General features: G+C 43.6%; 1 protein-coding gene across 1 annotated transcript; it reads right to left on the bottom strand.

The window, feature by feature from the left end:
* Positions 1 to 1,861: 1,861 nt before the first annotated feature.
* On the bottom strand, positions 1,862 to 9,759 carry shld2 (shieldin complex subunit 2). Its single transcript, XM_070916466.1, has 10 exons — positions 9,597 to 9,759; positions 8,313 to 8,926; positions 7,843 to 7,993; positions 6,947 to 7,054; positions 6,655 to 6,849; positions 5,903 to 6,049; positions 5,583 to 5,792; positions 4,066 to 4,309; positions 3,607 to 3,722; positions 1,862 to 2,034 (listed from the first exon to the last, which is right to left on the bottom strand). The coding sequence occupies exons 1-10, from the start codon at positions 9,757 to 9,759 to the stop codon at positions 1,862 to 1,864; spliced, it is 2,121 nt and encodes a 706-aa protein (XP_070772567.1).
* Positions 9,760 to 13,612: the final 3,853 nt, after the last annotated feature.

Genomic DNA, 13,612 nt, shown 5'->3' with positions numbered 1-13,612 from the left:
TAACCTGGTCTCTAACCTGGTCTCTGCCGTCAGGATGTTCAAGAGCTTTTTCAAAGACTGATAAATCAATGTTTTCCTCACATTTAAAGCTTGTTATTTCTCGCCTCCTCCACAAAGTAAAAAGATGCAGGTGAATGGTGAAGGAAAATGTAGCCCTGTTAGCCTCAAACACACTGACAGCATCTGTCCGTTAGCTCGCCCTGGAAGACCCATTCATTCTGTATGAAGTACAAAATATCTTAATATCTTCTGCTGTTGGAGATGTGTGAATACATTTCGGAAAAATACACAAATATCAATATGAATCTTGTGTCTTTGTGTTGATTACAGAGCTGTTAGCTTAGCTTAGCATGCAGACTGGAAGCAGGGGGAAACAGCTAGCCTGGCTCCGTCCAAAGTTCAAAAACACAACTACCAACATCAACATGTTGTATCTCGTTCGTTTAATTTGTACACAAACAGAAATGTAAAAAACACTTCATATTACTTCATGTTTACTTATATTTGCGGGTACTTAATATTTTCCAAAATGTTGAACTATTCCTTAACTTCTATCCAGTATATCCAATGTTATGTGAGCCCATTGCTCAGCTTGCTACAAACAGCTAGCATAAACTAGCAGCTAGCACTGGATTGATCAACTTTCCTGATATTAAAATATATAATAATATATGATATTAAAAAAACCTTTATAATAATAAAACAAAAGCCCATGAACATAAAGATCATAATTTGGGGAAAGGATAAGTAGCTAATGCTAGCTGATGTTATTCCATGTTAAGCTAGCTCATATTGATATGTTAGCTGTTCAGTGTCCACAGAGACAGTTTTCCTCCATGACACCGTTTCTTTTATTTCTTTGTCTTCTTCACGTCTTGTCCGTCTTGTTTTATTGCATTTTCAGCCCAAATGTTTACGATGTTAAATCTAGAGGCAACAACATGTACAGTTTTGAAGTAATGCATTAAATTAAAATAGTTGTCAGTGACACCTGTGTTTTCAGTAAATGTCAACTTAAACTCGAGGGTGGGGGTTAATTAAGTGAGTAATTAGGTTTGGATGTATTTTTTAATTGTGGTGATGAATGCTATATAATAAAGAGTTTATGCCAACAAAAGCTGAGTGATTGAACATTGATAAAATACTGTATTGATAACGTGATATGTGATATGGATAAGGTTTTGGTCACAGTGATATTGTGACGTACGGCAGCTGATGATGATCTGAAACAACCGGATGAACAAAACAATAAATACTGTTCATATCCACATGAACTAGAATGTACATGAACACAAACCAGCATTATAAGTGTGTTGATTAATAAAAAGGTTTAGTTTATTGATAATTGGCTGTGTGCTAAGCCCCGCCCCGCCTTAGTTACTGTCGCTACGCCTGTCGATCTTCTCATTGGAAGATATGCAGTTTACATTCATAACGTGGCAGATTTATCACCGATATTCTCAGTAACTTTTGCAGCAGTTTGTCTTTGATTTCGAAGCAGCTTCTCATTTCTAGCTTCGATACGTCGCTGGCAGATTTTATCAGCCTCACTTTTGTTCTTTCAGTCGGTTTCTGACCGTCAGTGTAGAGAGAGACAGGAAGTGAGGGCGGAGAGGGCGTGAGCTAACGTTAGCGCCATGAGCTGGTTGAAAACACTGTTGTGTGACTGTGATTGGACAATCTGTGTTTGGGGGAGGAGTTTAGACATCAACTGCAGTCCAACAACAAACTGAATCAGGCTTTATATAGTTGATACTGATCCATCAAACGTGACCTGGACCGGGCTTGATCCCGAACCCAAAACCCATATCAGGTCCAACCAGTCTACACCGAGGCAGCTGGGATCTGGTCTGGATGTTCGTCAGCTGGGGAACTGAAGGTCCAGCAGTGTGAAGTCCTGATGGATGGGGACGCTGTTCTCGTCGCACAGGAAGTGGCTCCGCACGGTGATGATGAAGGTTTTCCTTGGGAGGGAGAGGAGGGTCTGGATCCTCTCTGCTGCCACCTGAATGTGCTTCACCTCTGAACCTGGAGCTGAGAGACACACAGGTGAAAGACTTTGTGAACTCTCTGACCCATCAGAATTATCTTGTGACACCGTGGAGGACCCCGACCCCCAGGTTGAGAACCACTGTAGAAGAATCCTGTGTCAAAATCTTCTAAGAAAATTTTTTGGGCATTTTATGACTTCATTAGATTAGTGACGTCACGGAGGTCGGACCTGAGCGGGCGGTCGGCGCTGCAGACCTCTGGGCCGCCGGGTCAAAACTTGTGTGTAATGTTCAATAAATTTTTGATGAGCCAAAACTGTAATTTAATATATCGCTAATTATGTCTTATCAGGTTCTCCATACAATCTGATGGTTGATGAAAATGTAATTAGAGACATAAAATATTGTTGTGATTAGTCAGATAAATTGTAGATGTCTGTAATGTGAATCAATAATAAATAACAAAACGTTGTGATGATATCTGTGACATCATTAAGATATTTTGATGATGATCTTTCTGACTGGTCATCTTATAACTTTCTTTTATTTATTCATTTAGTAACAAACTACACGAGACATAAACGAACAGAAGACTATATCCCTCTGTGTCTATAACATTCATACATATCTTACTGTATGTATGTTTGCTGGCTTTGTCCGAATAAATAATACATATTAAATATCAAATATTATATGTATATATATATATAATAAATAATGTCCAACTATGAAAGTAACATAATCATATTATAATTATCACTGGTCAGAGTGCATCTGTAGATCTCTGACATGTCAGTCTTTGCACACCTGTACAGGTGTTTTCATGTATTCTGAAGGTGGGCGGAGCCTTTGCATCTCCAGGGATGATGAGGATGATGGATGTGTAGGTTGTGTAGCTAACAGTAGAGTGATGGAGGTGACGTTCACGGTTTGAACCAGAGAAGATGTCCAATCAGAAACAGGAAGTGAAAACACCTGTACAGGTAGACTGTGGACATGTTAAACCTGCTTTGCATGTGCACATCATTTCCCAAACCACATTTGTTTAATCAAACGACCTGGAGCCAGGTACAGCGGTTCGTTCTCTGGCAAAGCACACTGTAATTAAGCTGCCAAGTGTGATCTGCTCTGTGCTTGATGGCCACTTTATCAGGTACACCTGTACAATCTGTTGCTCCACCTTTACAAAATGTCCAGCTTTAGGTGACATTGTCAGAAACGCGTAAATTGAACTATGTTTATTCCTGAAGTCGAGTTAAAGGTGCCGTCGTACTGAACTACATTATATCGAGATATTTATCCTCCCTGTTTACACACATGACACGTGAACATTACAGGCAGGTCGACTTTAACATGCATCAGCACCTGATACTCATCTACAATAAGTTATTACATTCATATTGTGACTCTATTAGAGAAGAAGATGACACCATTTATTTATTTTAATCAGAGTATTTCTCACTTCATCTATAACTACATGTTTCATGATATGCTTTGTGTGTCACTACTTCTGTATTCATATTCATTTGTATTCTTTGCCGACACGTTTTCTATCTCAACATCATGTGAAGCCAATAAAGCTTGAATTGAATGAAAGAGTCAGTCTGTGTCTCACCTGAGCTCCTGTGGAGTTTATCAGGTGGAGCTTCAAGGATCTTCAGCAGCGGAACAGGAGGAACCTGAACACACACCTGACTGTTGCCCCGCCCACTCACTGTCAGCACACCTGGCCTGAGACACACACACACACACACACACACACACACACACACACACACACACACACACACACACACACACACACACACACACACGTAAACACAGCAAAGCACATATTTTTAGTTTTCATCATCCATCTAAAAATATACTCTCTAATAAAATAAAAATAAATAAAATGTAAGTGAAACTGTAGCCCCGCCCACCAGCAAAGATCAAACCACATGATTGGACGTTGGTGCCACTCCCAAATTGATTGACAGGTCTTTTAATAAAGCAGTTAACACGAAACTGCAACAACTATATTAATGCTTTCTCCAGATAATATCCAGACATCCAGATGATAATCCTGACGCACCTGTAGTAGCGGCGCACGGCGGTGTGGGGCAGACACGGGTAACAGGGGCTGTAGATGCCGTTGGCGTCGGTGTCGAGCTCGGTGGAGCAGCGACCGCAGCCGGTGAAGGTGATGTCACCGCTCAGCGCCGCCAGGATACCATCCAGCGACATGGAGCTGTCCAGGGCCGGCTGAGGTGCATTCTGGGAAAGCGGAGAATGCTGGAAGTGGAAGGCGTTGACCTGGACTCTGAGCTCCACGTCACCTGGTGGAGGAGAGAGCAGGTCGTCAGTTTAGGTCCTAAACCTTTTACCACATGTATACAGCTTTGATATGGTGGTGTTCCTCAGGGTTCAAGTTTAGGTCCTTTACTATTTTCACAGTTCTAGGAAAGACAGTGTCGGTTGGTCGGTCAGTCCACCACTTCGATCCAGACTGAAACATCTCAGCAACTACTGGATTGATATGAAATTTGGTTCCGACCTTCATGGTGCCCAGAGGATGAATCCTATAATAACTGAAGAGATCCTGTAACTTTGATTTAGCTCCACCATGAGGTGGACTGTTGTGGCTCAGAGTGAAATGTCTCAACAACTGTTGGATGGATTGCCGTGCAATTTGGTGGAGACATCTGTGGTGTCTGTTTGTTTACTTTGCTGATCTCCTGACTTTCCTCTAGCGCCATCATCAGGTCAAAATTTCAATTTGTCCAGTACTTTGGTTTATCCAACTGACTTTCATCACACGCAGCGTTGATATACTCGTGGTGTCCCTCAGGGTTCAACTTCTGGTCCTGTACTTTTGTATCACATGGAGCTTTGATTTGTCCTGAGTGAGGAGGGTCACAGAAGAACTGGCACCTTTTCAAAGGTACTACAGGTGAGGGATAAAGACGTTCCACGCTTTGTTAACAAAAGCAAACGTTTTCTGCGTTTTTTCAGAGGCATCAAAAAGGCTGAAAAACCTTTATTGATGGTTTTATATTAAGTGAGTGACGCTACATTTGGTTTGGATTCTTGATTATTCAACAAATTGATTGGTCACCAGTCACACACAGGAAGCAGTTTGAGAAAATAAATGTTCTTCTTCTGAGAGGAACTTAAAAACCACTTCAACATGAGAAGACTTGTACTGATAGAAGGTGGAGGACACGGACTCTGTTTATTTACAGCAGTATATTTGCACAACTGTCAGAAGTTTGTAACTGTGTGAGATTTACTGTAAATACAAATCTCAAATTTGCAAATAGATCAAACAGTGTCAACAAATATGATGTGGAAATTCAGGTTTGGCTGAAATTTTCAAATGTTATGCAGCAAAGATTTGCAGTTTACTCAAACTCTCAAAGCAGCACTGAGTTCTGGGACAGAAATAAAGTCTTCAATCATCTGCTGCCTCAACAAGAAAAGCCGAAAAAATGGACAAATATAATTTTACCAACTTGTGTCTGATTGTGTGACTGCAGATCTGTTCTGGAGCTGGATTCACACAGCTCTGGAGAAGTGAACCAGAGGATGTTTGCGCCCCCTCAGACTCACCGCTGTATTTCTGGGACAGCAGCGTGTCGAGGTCCAGCTCCAGACTGCTGCTGTGTCCTGTCCTGATGGGTCGCTGTTGGAGGAAGTCCCGCACCCGGCGGTTGGCAGGGTCCAGAGGCTGGATGGAGCTCCAGGGGGTGGAGTGCAGCTCCAGGAGGTCAGAGGTCAAACCCTCCCTCACCAGGAGGACATGGAAGTCCCAGACAGCCGCTGAAAGAAACAGGACTTATGATGTTTTTGGTGATTGAGCTGACTTTTAAGTCTGTGTGTGTGTGTGTGTGTGTGTGTGTGTGTGTGTGTGTGTGTGTGTGTGCATGTACCTCTGTCTAGGTTGAAGCGAGGCAGCCAGTCCACAGCTGCTCCCCACAGCAGCAGCGCCCCCTGCTGGTCGCCCGGCTGCTCCACAGTCAGAACGGCCTTCAGCTGAACAGCTGACCTGCAGCGAGACTCCGCCTCATTCCGCCACTCTGACACACACACACACACACACACACACACACACACACACACACAGACACACACACACACACACACACACACACACACACACACAATCTTTACAACCATCCATCCCGGTGTGCCGCAGGGGTCAGTCTTTGGACCGCTGTTCTGTATTTATATAAATAGTGTTGGTCAAAACTATCAATCAATAATGTCTTGAATGCTGTTAAAATTATAATCACTACTGAACTGAGGATGTTTCTTCCTACAAATATTTCGGATTTGTTCTTGATGACATCATTTCTTTTCAGCTCCATATTCAACAAGTTGTGAAAAAGCAGAAGATGTTGAACCTGGGGTTTTCTTTTTGAAACCGGCTCCTTTCTAACCTCCTGTGCGTCCGGACTTTTATCTCTAAAGCCTGAGTTACTTCTTTATCCAGGTACTGTTTTATTTCACGTATTCTTCTGGCAGTCTTTGAGTCATTCTGCCAACTCAGCCTCTTCTTCCAGAAGCTCCCCACATGACAGACATTACCCATAATGCAGCTGTGTTATCGGCCAGTTACACTGTTCGTACTGATGATGAAACCAGGTGAGTTTCATGTCACCTGACACTGTGACCCACTCACCTGTGCACATGTGTGTGTGTGTGACACGCAGCAGGGCGTGAACCAGCGTGTTGACCCTCAGTGACCTCAGGGTGGCGTAAGGGAGCCGGTTCAGGTCCTGAAGGGGGCGGAGGTTTAAAGACACCAGCAGGGGGCGCCGCTCCCGAAGAAATCCACACAAAGAGCTGAGAGAGCGAGTATTAACATGCTGAGGAGCTGGAGAGAGAGAGAGAGAGGGAGGGAGGGAGGTATTTGAACCAGGACACTCAGCAGTGGAGACTGCTGATTGGTCGCAGGTTGGGTTTAGAGGTACCTGGCGGTGAGGTGGAGGCAGTGATCTGTCCCAGGTTGAGCAGTTTGCTGCTGAAGGTCGACTGCAGCACCGTCTCTCCTCTCCACCTGTCTTCATTCACCTGCAGTCCTGATTGGAGACGACATCAACATGTGAGATGGGACTCTGAGACTGAGCCCCCCAGTCTCCTCATGACATACGAGGCTGGAGGTTTGTGATGAGTGACGCTGACGCTGAGGTTCAGGGTGCTGTTGTGGGCCGTGGCTGGTTGATGTCTACAAAGAGGAAAGGTCTGCTAGACAGTTATATGAGACCAGATGGTGAGACAGCTTCCTCCATTTAGGCTCGTTTCCTTCAAAAGATGGTTTGAGTCACAGTTCATCAAAATGGAATCACTGTGCTGACTTTACTTTTAATCGACAGCTGGCAGCGACCTCATTGGACTCACCGTTATAAACGTTGGTGTGAACGATGAATTTGAAAACAACGCTCAAACACAATGACTCCCTCTCTGGAGGGGATTTTGGTGGTGTGTTTTTATGGAGTTCAGACCGAAAACTGAGCAGTGTTAAAACAATGCAAGGGGCTGCAGAGACGATGAAGTCTAATCCAGAAAGGAGGATTTTACAACTCTGGAAAGTTACCGAGGTGGCATTTATTTGATCTTTTGTTTGCGACGGTCGCGAGATAAACAGACATTCATAGTGTCGCACTGTTAGCATGAAAAGTTGTAAAGAAGAACAAAGAGAGTTGAGGGAGAAGTTCAAACCCCGCCCACTTTCACACCTCCACACAGCTGACCAATCACTGTCTGAAGTGGGCGTGGCCGTTGTTGAAGTTACAGAAACTGTTATGACACTTTTTTGACAATCCGACGAGCACTTCGTCTGACTCCATCATCAGCTTTGTTTCTGTACCTGTGATGAGCAGAACGTCTCCAGGACTGACGGTCAACGCCCAGAACGCCGCCCGCCGCCACAGCACCACCTTCATCTCAACACCTGATTGGTCCGTTACCACGATGGACGCCAGAGGAACAAAGGACCCTGCCGCCGGCCCGGACTTCACCTTTAACCCAACAAAACAAACACTTCACCTCCAACACATGTAATGCAGAGAAGATTTAGAAGTTAAAATTAAAGCATGAAACATGTTATTTAAGGATTTTCGAGCACTTCATGAACTCTTAATCTTAATCACAATTTTTAGAGAAACAAGCTGTGTGGCTCCATGGACGGGTCCACCACTTTGGTCCAACATCTACAAGATGGACCGGTATTTGTTCCCCACAGGATGAATCCTACTGACTTAGCGCCACCAACAGGCCAACCTGCAGAACTGACGGAAGACATTCTATTAGAAGACGTATCGCAACATCTCCACTCACCTTGACCTCCTTCAGGTGACAGGGGTGAACCACCGCCACCAGAACCGAGTACCGCACCCCCCGTTTGTCACACCGGATCAGAAGTGTGGTGGGACCTCGGAGCCCGGTGGAGGCGGCGGTGCTGTCTGACGGCACCACAGACGCTTCTGTCCTGAGGTTTTCTGAGATTCTAGCTTTCTTGAAATCAGGGGATTTGGAGGGGGAGTCTTGGGTGGTCATGGACTCCAGTTGCTTGGCCTCTTGGGAGCAGAGCACGCCATCTGTGGTGGCCTCGATGACGACGCCACCTTCCTCCGCCCTCTGGGTCGGGCAGGGTTGGCTGAAGAGCTCTGCGGAGGCTCCAGGTGAGGGGGTTACCGGGCTGAAGAGCTCCGGAGTGCTTGAGGAGACAGATGGTGGTGTTTGGGCATGTTTGGGTGGTGTTTGAGGAGGCGGGGTTTTCTCCGCACAAGTTGCTGATTGGACGCCATGCCTGCCTCTCAGGATTAATGCCTGACTCAGAGTCCAGGAGGTGAGGTACTGAGCCTGGGCGGACAGAGGAGGGGCGGCTGATGACGACTGATGTTGAGAGCAATGTGGAGGTTCAGGTTCTGGTTTTTCTGGCTCTGATTGAGCTGCAGGGAAACAGCTGTCCAGATACTCATGAAGTGAACCCGAACACTGACTTGATTCTTCATCTCGGCTCAGAAATCTCTCTGCTGGTCTGTGATCGTCGGAGGACAGATCTTCCTTTAGTTTGCAGCCGGAACCGGCTCGTTCTTCCCGTCCAGCTTTACAAGACGAGTCATTTGTTTCATCATCTTCTCTTGGTGAACTCGGCATAGATCGATCAGATTCTACGTTCTCCCTGCTGGTTCTTTCTTCCTCTGATGATAATTTCACTTGATTTTCAGCCTTGTCTGAAAAATGGGAAAATTATTTGTATTTTTTCACTTCGACATTTTGGAAAATACACTATTTTGTGCTCTTCCATCAAGAGTTAGATGTTCAGATTGACACCACATGTCTAAGCTAACACTAGCAGCTAGTTTAGCTTAGCATAAAGACTCTTAACAGGGGGAAACGGCTAGCCTGGATCTGTCCAAAGATAAACAAAATCCATGTACCATCATTATCTCATGTGCTTAATCTGAACTTTCGGGCAACAAAGTATATTTCCTTAAATATAGAACTATTCTGTTAAGATAATAATTCATAACAAGAGCACCTTTTAAAAACCAAGTTAGTATAAATGTAAAACATGTTGTTTCTCAGTCCATCCTGTTGTGTCCCTGAACGCCTCACCTGTTGCAGGTCTCAGACGTCCATCCTCCCAGGTGAGCTCCAGGTGTCTCCAGTCGGCAGGGGGGCGCTGCTCACTCTCCACCCCAGCTCCAGAGACCATGGCAGGGCCAGAGGAGGGAGGAGGAGCCCCCAGGAAGATGTGGATCTTCGGCCGGTCACACATGCTGCTGTGGAGGATAATTATGGAAGTTTATTTGCGACAAAATGAAAAAAAAAAAAGTTAAAACAGATTTCCGCTTCTCTGTGAGACATGAGCATGCAGTAAACTTACCCTCCTAGTTTTATCTTGTATTATTTCCTGTTTGACTTGGAGTGATTTTGTTCATTTGGGTATTTACTTTGTTGTTTTATGTGTTTGTTTTTTGCATACAGTCTATGTATTTTTGGTAACATGACGTCACCTTGACTCCTGCATCTTTACATAGAGGCCCACAATGTAAATAAGTGTCTTCCTCTACGTAGACATGTTTGATTTAATGTCTCCCTTCTCAAAAAGTCATACTAACTAAACTAAAATGTTTTTTTGCATTCAACAAAGTGAGAAAAACAAACAAAAAAACCTTCAAACTCGTCCATCTTTCTTCAACAAGATGAGCCACTTTAGCACCACGAGCACCACTTTAATTAATACACACAGGTGAGTTTCTCAATTATTTCCTTCATAGTTGCATGTTTTTGCTCCCCATCACTGTAAAAGGAAATGTGTCTCTTTCTGTCTGTTTTTGCAGCTTTAAGTCAAACATGTCAGATCTTACACAACCATGACTCTGCAGAAACTGTTCACAGTGAGGAGGCAGAACAGGGATCCATCATGCAGATGGATGCAGATGGTGGTGTTTCACAGCTGGGAACAATAACCTGCTGACTCACCACGGCTCCACCAATCAGACGGCAGGATGCCAGGGGAGGTGGTCTAGACCCATTTCACATCTGGGAGTTGTTTTCTATCAGTCATATCCAGATAGAATCCAGATATTTTTCATATATTTTCCTGACATGTTTGGGATATTTGGCCTCCTGCAGTGACACCTGTGTGGTCTCCTGCAGTGTGAGACACCTGTGTCGCCTCCAGTAGTGTGTGACACCTTCGTGGCCTCCAGCAGTGTGTGACACCTTCGTGGCCTCCAGCAGTGTGTGACACCTTCGTGGCCTCCAGTAGTGTGTGACACCTTTGTGGCCTCCAGTAGTGTGTGACACCTGTGTGGCCTCCTGCAGTTTGTGGCCTCCTGCAATGTAACACCTGTGTGGCCTCCTGCAGTGTGACATCTGTGTGGCCTCCTGCAGTGTGACACCTGTGTGGCCTCCTGCAGTGTGTGGCCTGCAGGCAGTCCTGCAGTGACACCTGTGTGGCATCCTGCAGTGTGTGACACCTGGGTGGCTTCCTGCAGTGACATCTGTGTGGCCTCCTGCAGTGTGACACCTGTGTGGCCTCCTGCAGTGTGACACCTGTGTGACCTGCAGGCAGTCCTGCAGTGACACCTGTGATCCTCCACAGGTTTAACTCTGTGCTCCTTCCACTCCTTCCCTCCCTCTCAGTGTAACTCAGCAGTCATGTGTCTCTGCTCAGTTACAGATTCAGTTACTGACAGTTTCTTTTTGCTTCCTCCACCTGCTGCTGTCTGTCAGCTGGACCAACTGAGACGTGACGAGAACTGCTCCGGTCAGCTGGACGTCATGTTCCCGCCTCCAGCCGTCCAGTTTGTTGTCTAAGATTAACTCCTTGTTTTCCTGAGTTCACAGCACAACTGAACCTACCTTCTCAAAGTGATTAAGATAAGTTGTGAACTCCTGCTCAAAGCTAAGCAGACTAACAGTGTAAATCCCTGCTAGCGCCCCCTAGAGGCTGCAGGATCATTACACATGAATCCAGATGTCCATCCTGTGGGCTCCTCTGAGCCCTCACAGACTTCAGTCATAACTACACTGACTTGTCTCAGGTGTTTTTAACATGTAGCAGTGGTGGAAGAAGTATTCAGACATTTTACTTCAGTGAAAGTAGTAATACCGCAGTGTACAAAAGTATGTTGTTTCAAAAGTACAAGTATTAGCATCAATATACTTAAAGTACCAAACACTCAGTATGCAGAATAGCCAATTTCAGAATAATTCATATTAATTTATTGCATTATAATTATTGATGCATTCATGTGTTCATCATGTTAATGTTGCAGCTGGTGAAGATGGAGCCAATTTGATATACTTTATATACTGCTGGGTAGTTTAATCTATAATAATACATCATAATTAATTTGTTGATAATATTTTGTATTATTAATCTGAATCTGCAAAGTAACTAAAGTTATCAAATACATGTAGTGAAGTAAAAAGTACAATATTCCCTTCTGAGATGTAGTGGAGTAGAAGTAAAGTAGTAGAAGTACCTCAAAATTGTACTTAAGTACAGTACTTGGGTAAATGTTCTTAGTTATTGTCCACCACTGACATATAGTAAATAGTAAGTTATGAGGCAGTATCTCATAATATGGTCTTTAAAAGTCACAATTTTAATTTATTGTAATCCATACTTTGACTTGTGCCTCATCATATTTTTTTCTATTCCTAATTATTCATCTTTTTATTCTTGGCAGAAACAGGCTTCCATACATATCTGAATTCGGTTTTACTTCTAAAACATTTACAGTGAGTTCATCATGTGTGATGTATGTGAGCCACGGAGAGACAGATATAAACTGTTTCATTTAATGACCAAGGAATCTAAGTTTAGAAAAGAAGACATTTAAAACCTCCTCATTACGCGCGCACACACACGCACGCACACGTACACGCACACACACGTACACCATGAAATAATTCTCATTATTCTCCTTTTTAAACATTGTTTTAAAATTACAAAATTAATTTGAGCCACATTTATAGATGTTTCACTGTCCAGAATAAAGTTAATTATAAACTATGTACAGTTTATAATTAACTTTATTGGCTGAGGAAAATATTCCCGGAAGTTAAATGCAGCCTATAGAAAGTACAGCTAGAAAGTATTTGATTTCAAAATAAAAGCGATGTCTTTCTTACCTTGTGTCTTTTTAAATGTTTCAAATCAGTTTCAGTTTTATAAGTTGTTTCACACCACTATAGGCCCCTATAGAATTCTGCCTAATGTCTTTGTCCATTTTGTGGTGTTTAGGCACATTTACCCTGAGATGTTCACAGTCTGTATAACCGTCACCAGACAATCTAACACTAACAAGAAAAGTGTACTTTTTCTTGAACAATGTTTTTTTAAGTCTTAAATTCCTTAGTTGTTTTTTTTACAAGCAAGACATTTTTTTTTACTTTACTTTAACACTACACATTTTTGGGTGATGGTCGTACAATGATTAATAATTTCATGTTGAGTGGCAGTGAGTTATAGTTTTGTTGCTCATCTCATTAATGTATTTACTGCAAAATCTGGATTAAGTTCCTTAAAACCCAATAAAACTAAAGCAGTCAAATTTAAACTTATTATCAAAGTACTAAAATAGGTCAAGCAAAATACACACCATGAGTACATTTTTATTCGAACAAACACTCCTCAATACCACTCTGAACCTTGAAAGCTTTATCGATTTATGCTCTTATTTTGAATAATTCAACCGGAAGATTATTCGTACCAGTTCTAGCTAGCTTGACGCTAGCTTAAACAACCTTAAAACTACGGAAAACTTGTCAATAAGTTAAACATGAACATGTCTGAGATGTGAGCTTCACTCTTTGTATCTTTGTTTCCAATCAGAGACGCTTTCTGTGCCTCACAGTCGCGTATAAACTAGTTTATTGACGAGTTTAAAGTGCTAACGCTCAGCTAGCCCGCGCGGCCGGTCCGTCACCACGGATAGAAGTGGTCTCGTGCTGGTTCGGTTCTGCGTGTTCCGTTTAAATACAGGCAGCCGCACGTGCACACACAGCGGCACGTGCACACGCCGTCACGCCGCGGTGCAGTTGAACAGGAAGGGGCGGCATGAAGGAGGAGCCGCTGCTGCGGTACGAGTTTTTGTACTCCCCGCTGCATTTCC

The sequence above is a fragment of the Enoplosus armatus genome, chromosome 12 (genome assembly GCF_043641665.1).
Source record: "Enoplosus armatus isolate fEnoArm2 chromosome 12, fEnoArm2.hap1, whole genome shotgun sequence".
NCBI classification, from domain to species: Eukaryota; Metazoa; Chordata; class Actinopteri; order Centrarchiformes; family Enoplosidae; genus Enoplosus; species Enoplosus armatus.
This window is presented reverse-complemented; position numbering and strand designations above follow the sequence as displayed.

Coding starts and splice junctions, on each gene's coding strand:
- shld2 (XM_070916466.1), bottom strand. CDS start 9,759: ATGTGTGACCGGCCGAAGATCCACATCTTCCTGGGGGCTCCTCCTCCC. Junction 8,927..9,596: donor ACGTCTGAGACCTGCAACAG/GTGAGGCGTTCA, acceptor GTTTCCCTGCAG/CTCAATCAGAGCCAGAAAAA. Junction 5,793..5,902: donor TCGCTTCAACCTAGACAGAG/GTACATGCACAC, acceptor TGTTTCTTTCAG/CGGCTGTCTGGGACTTCCAT.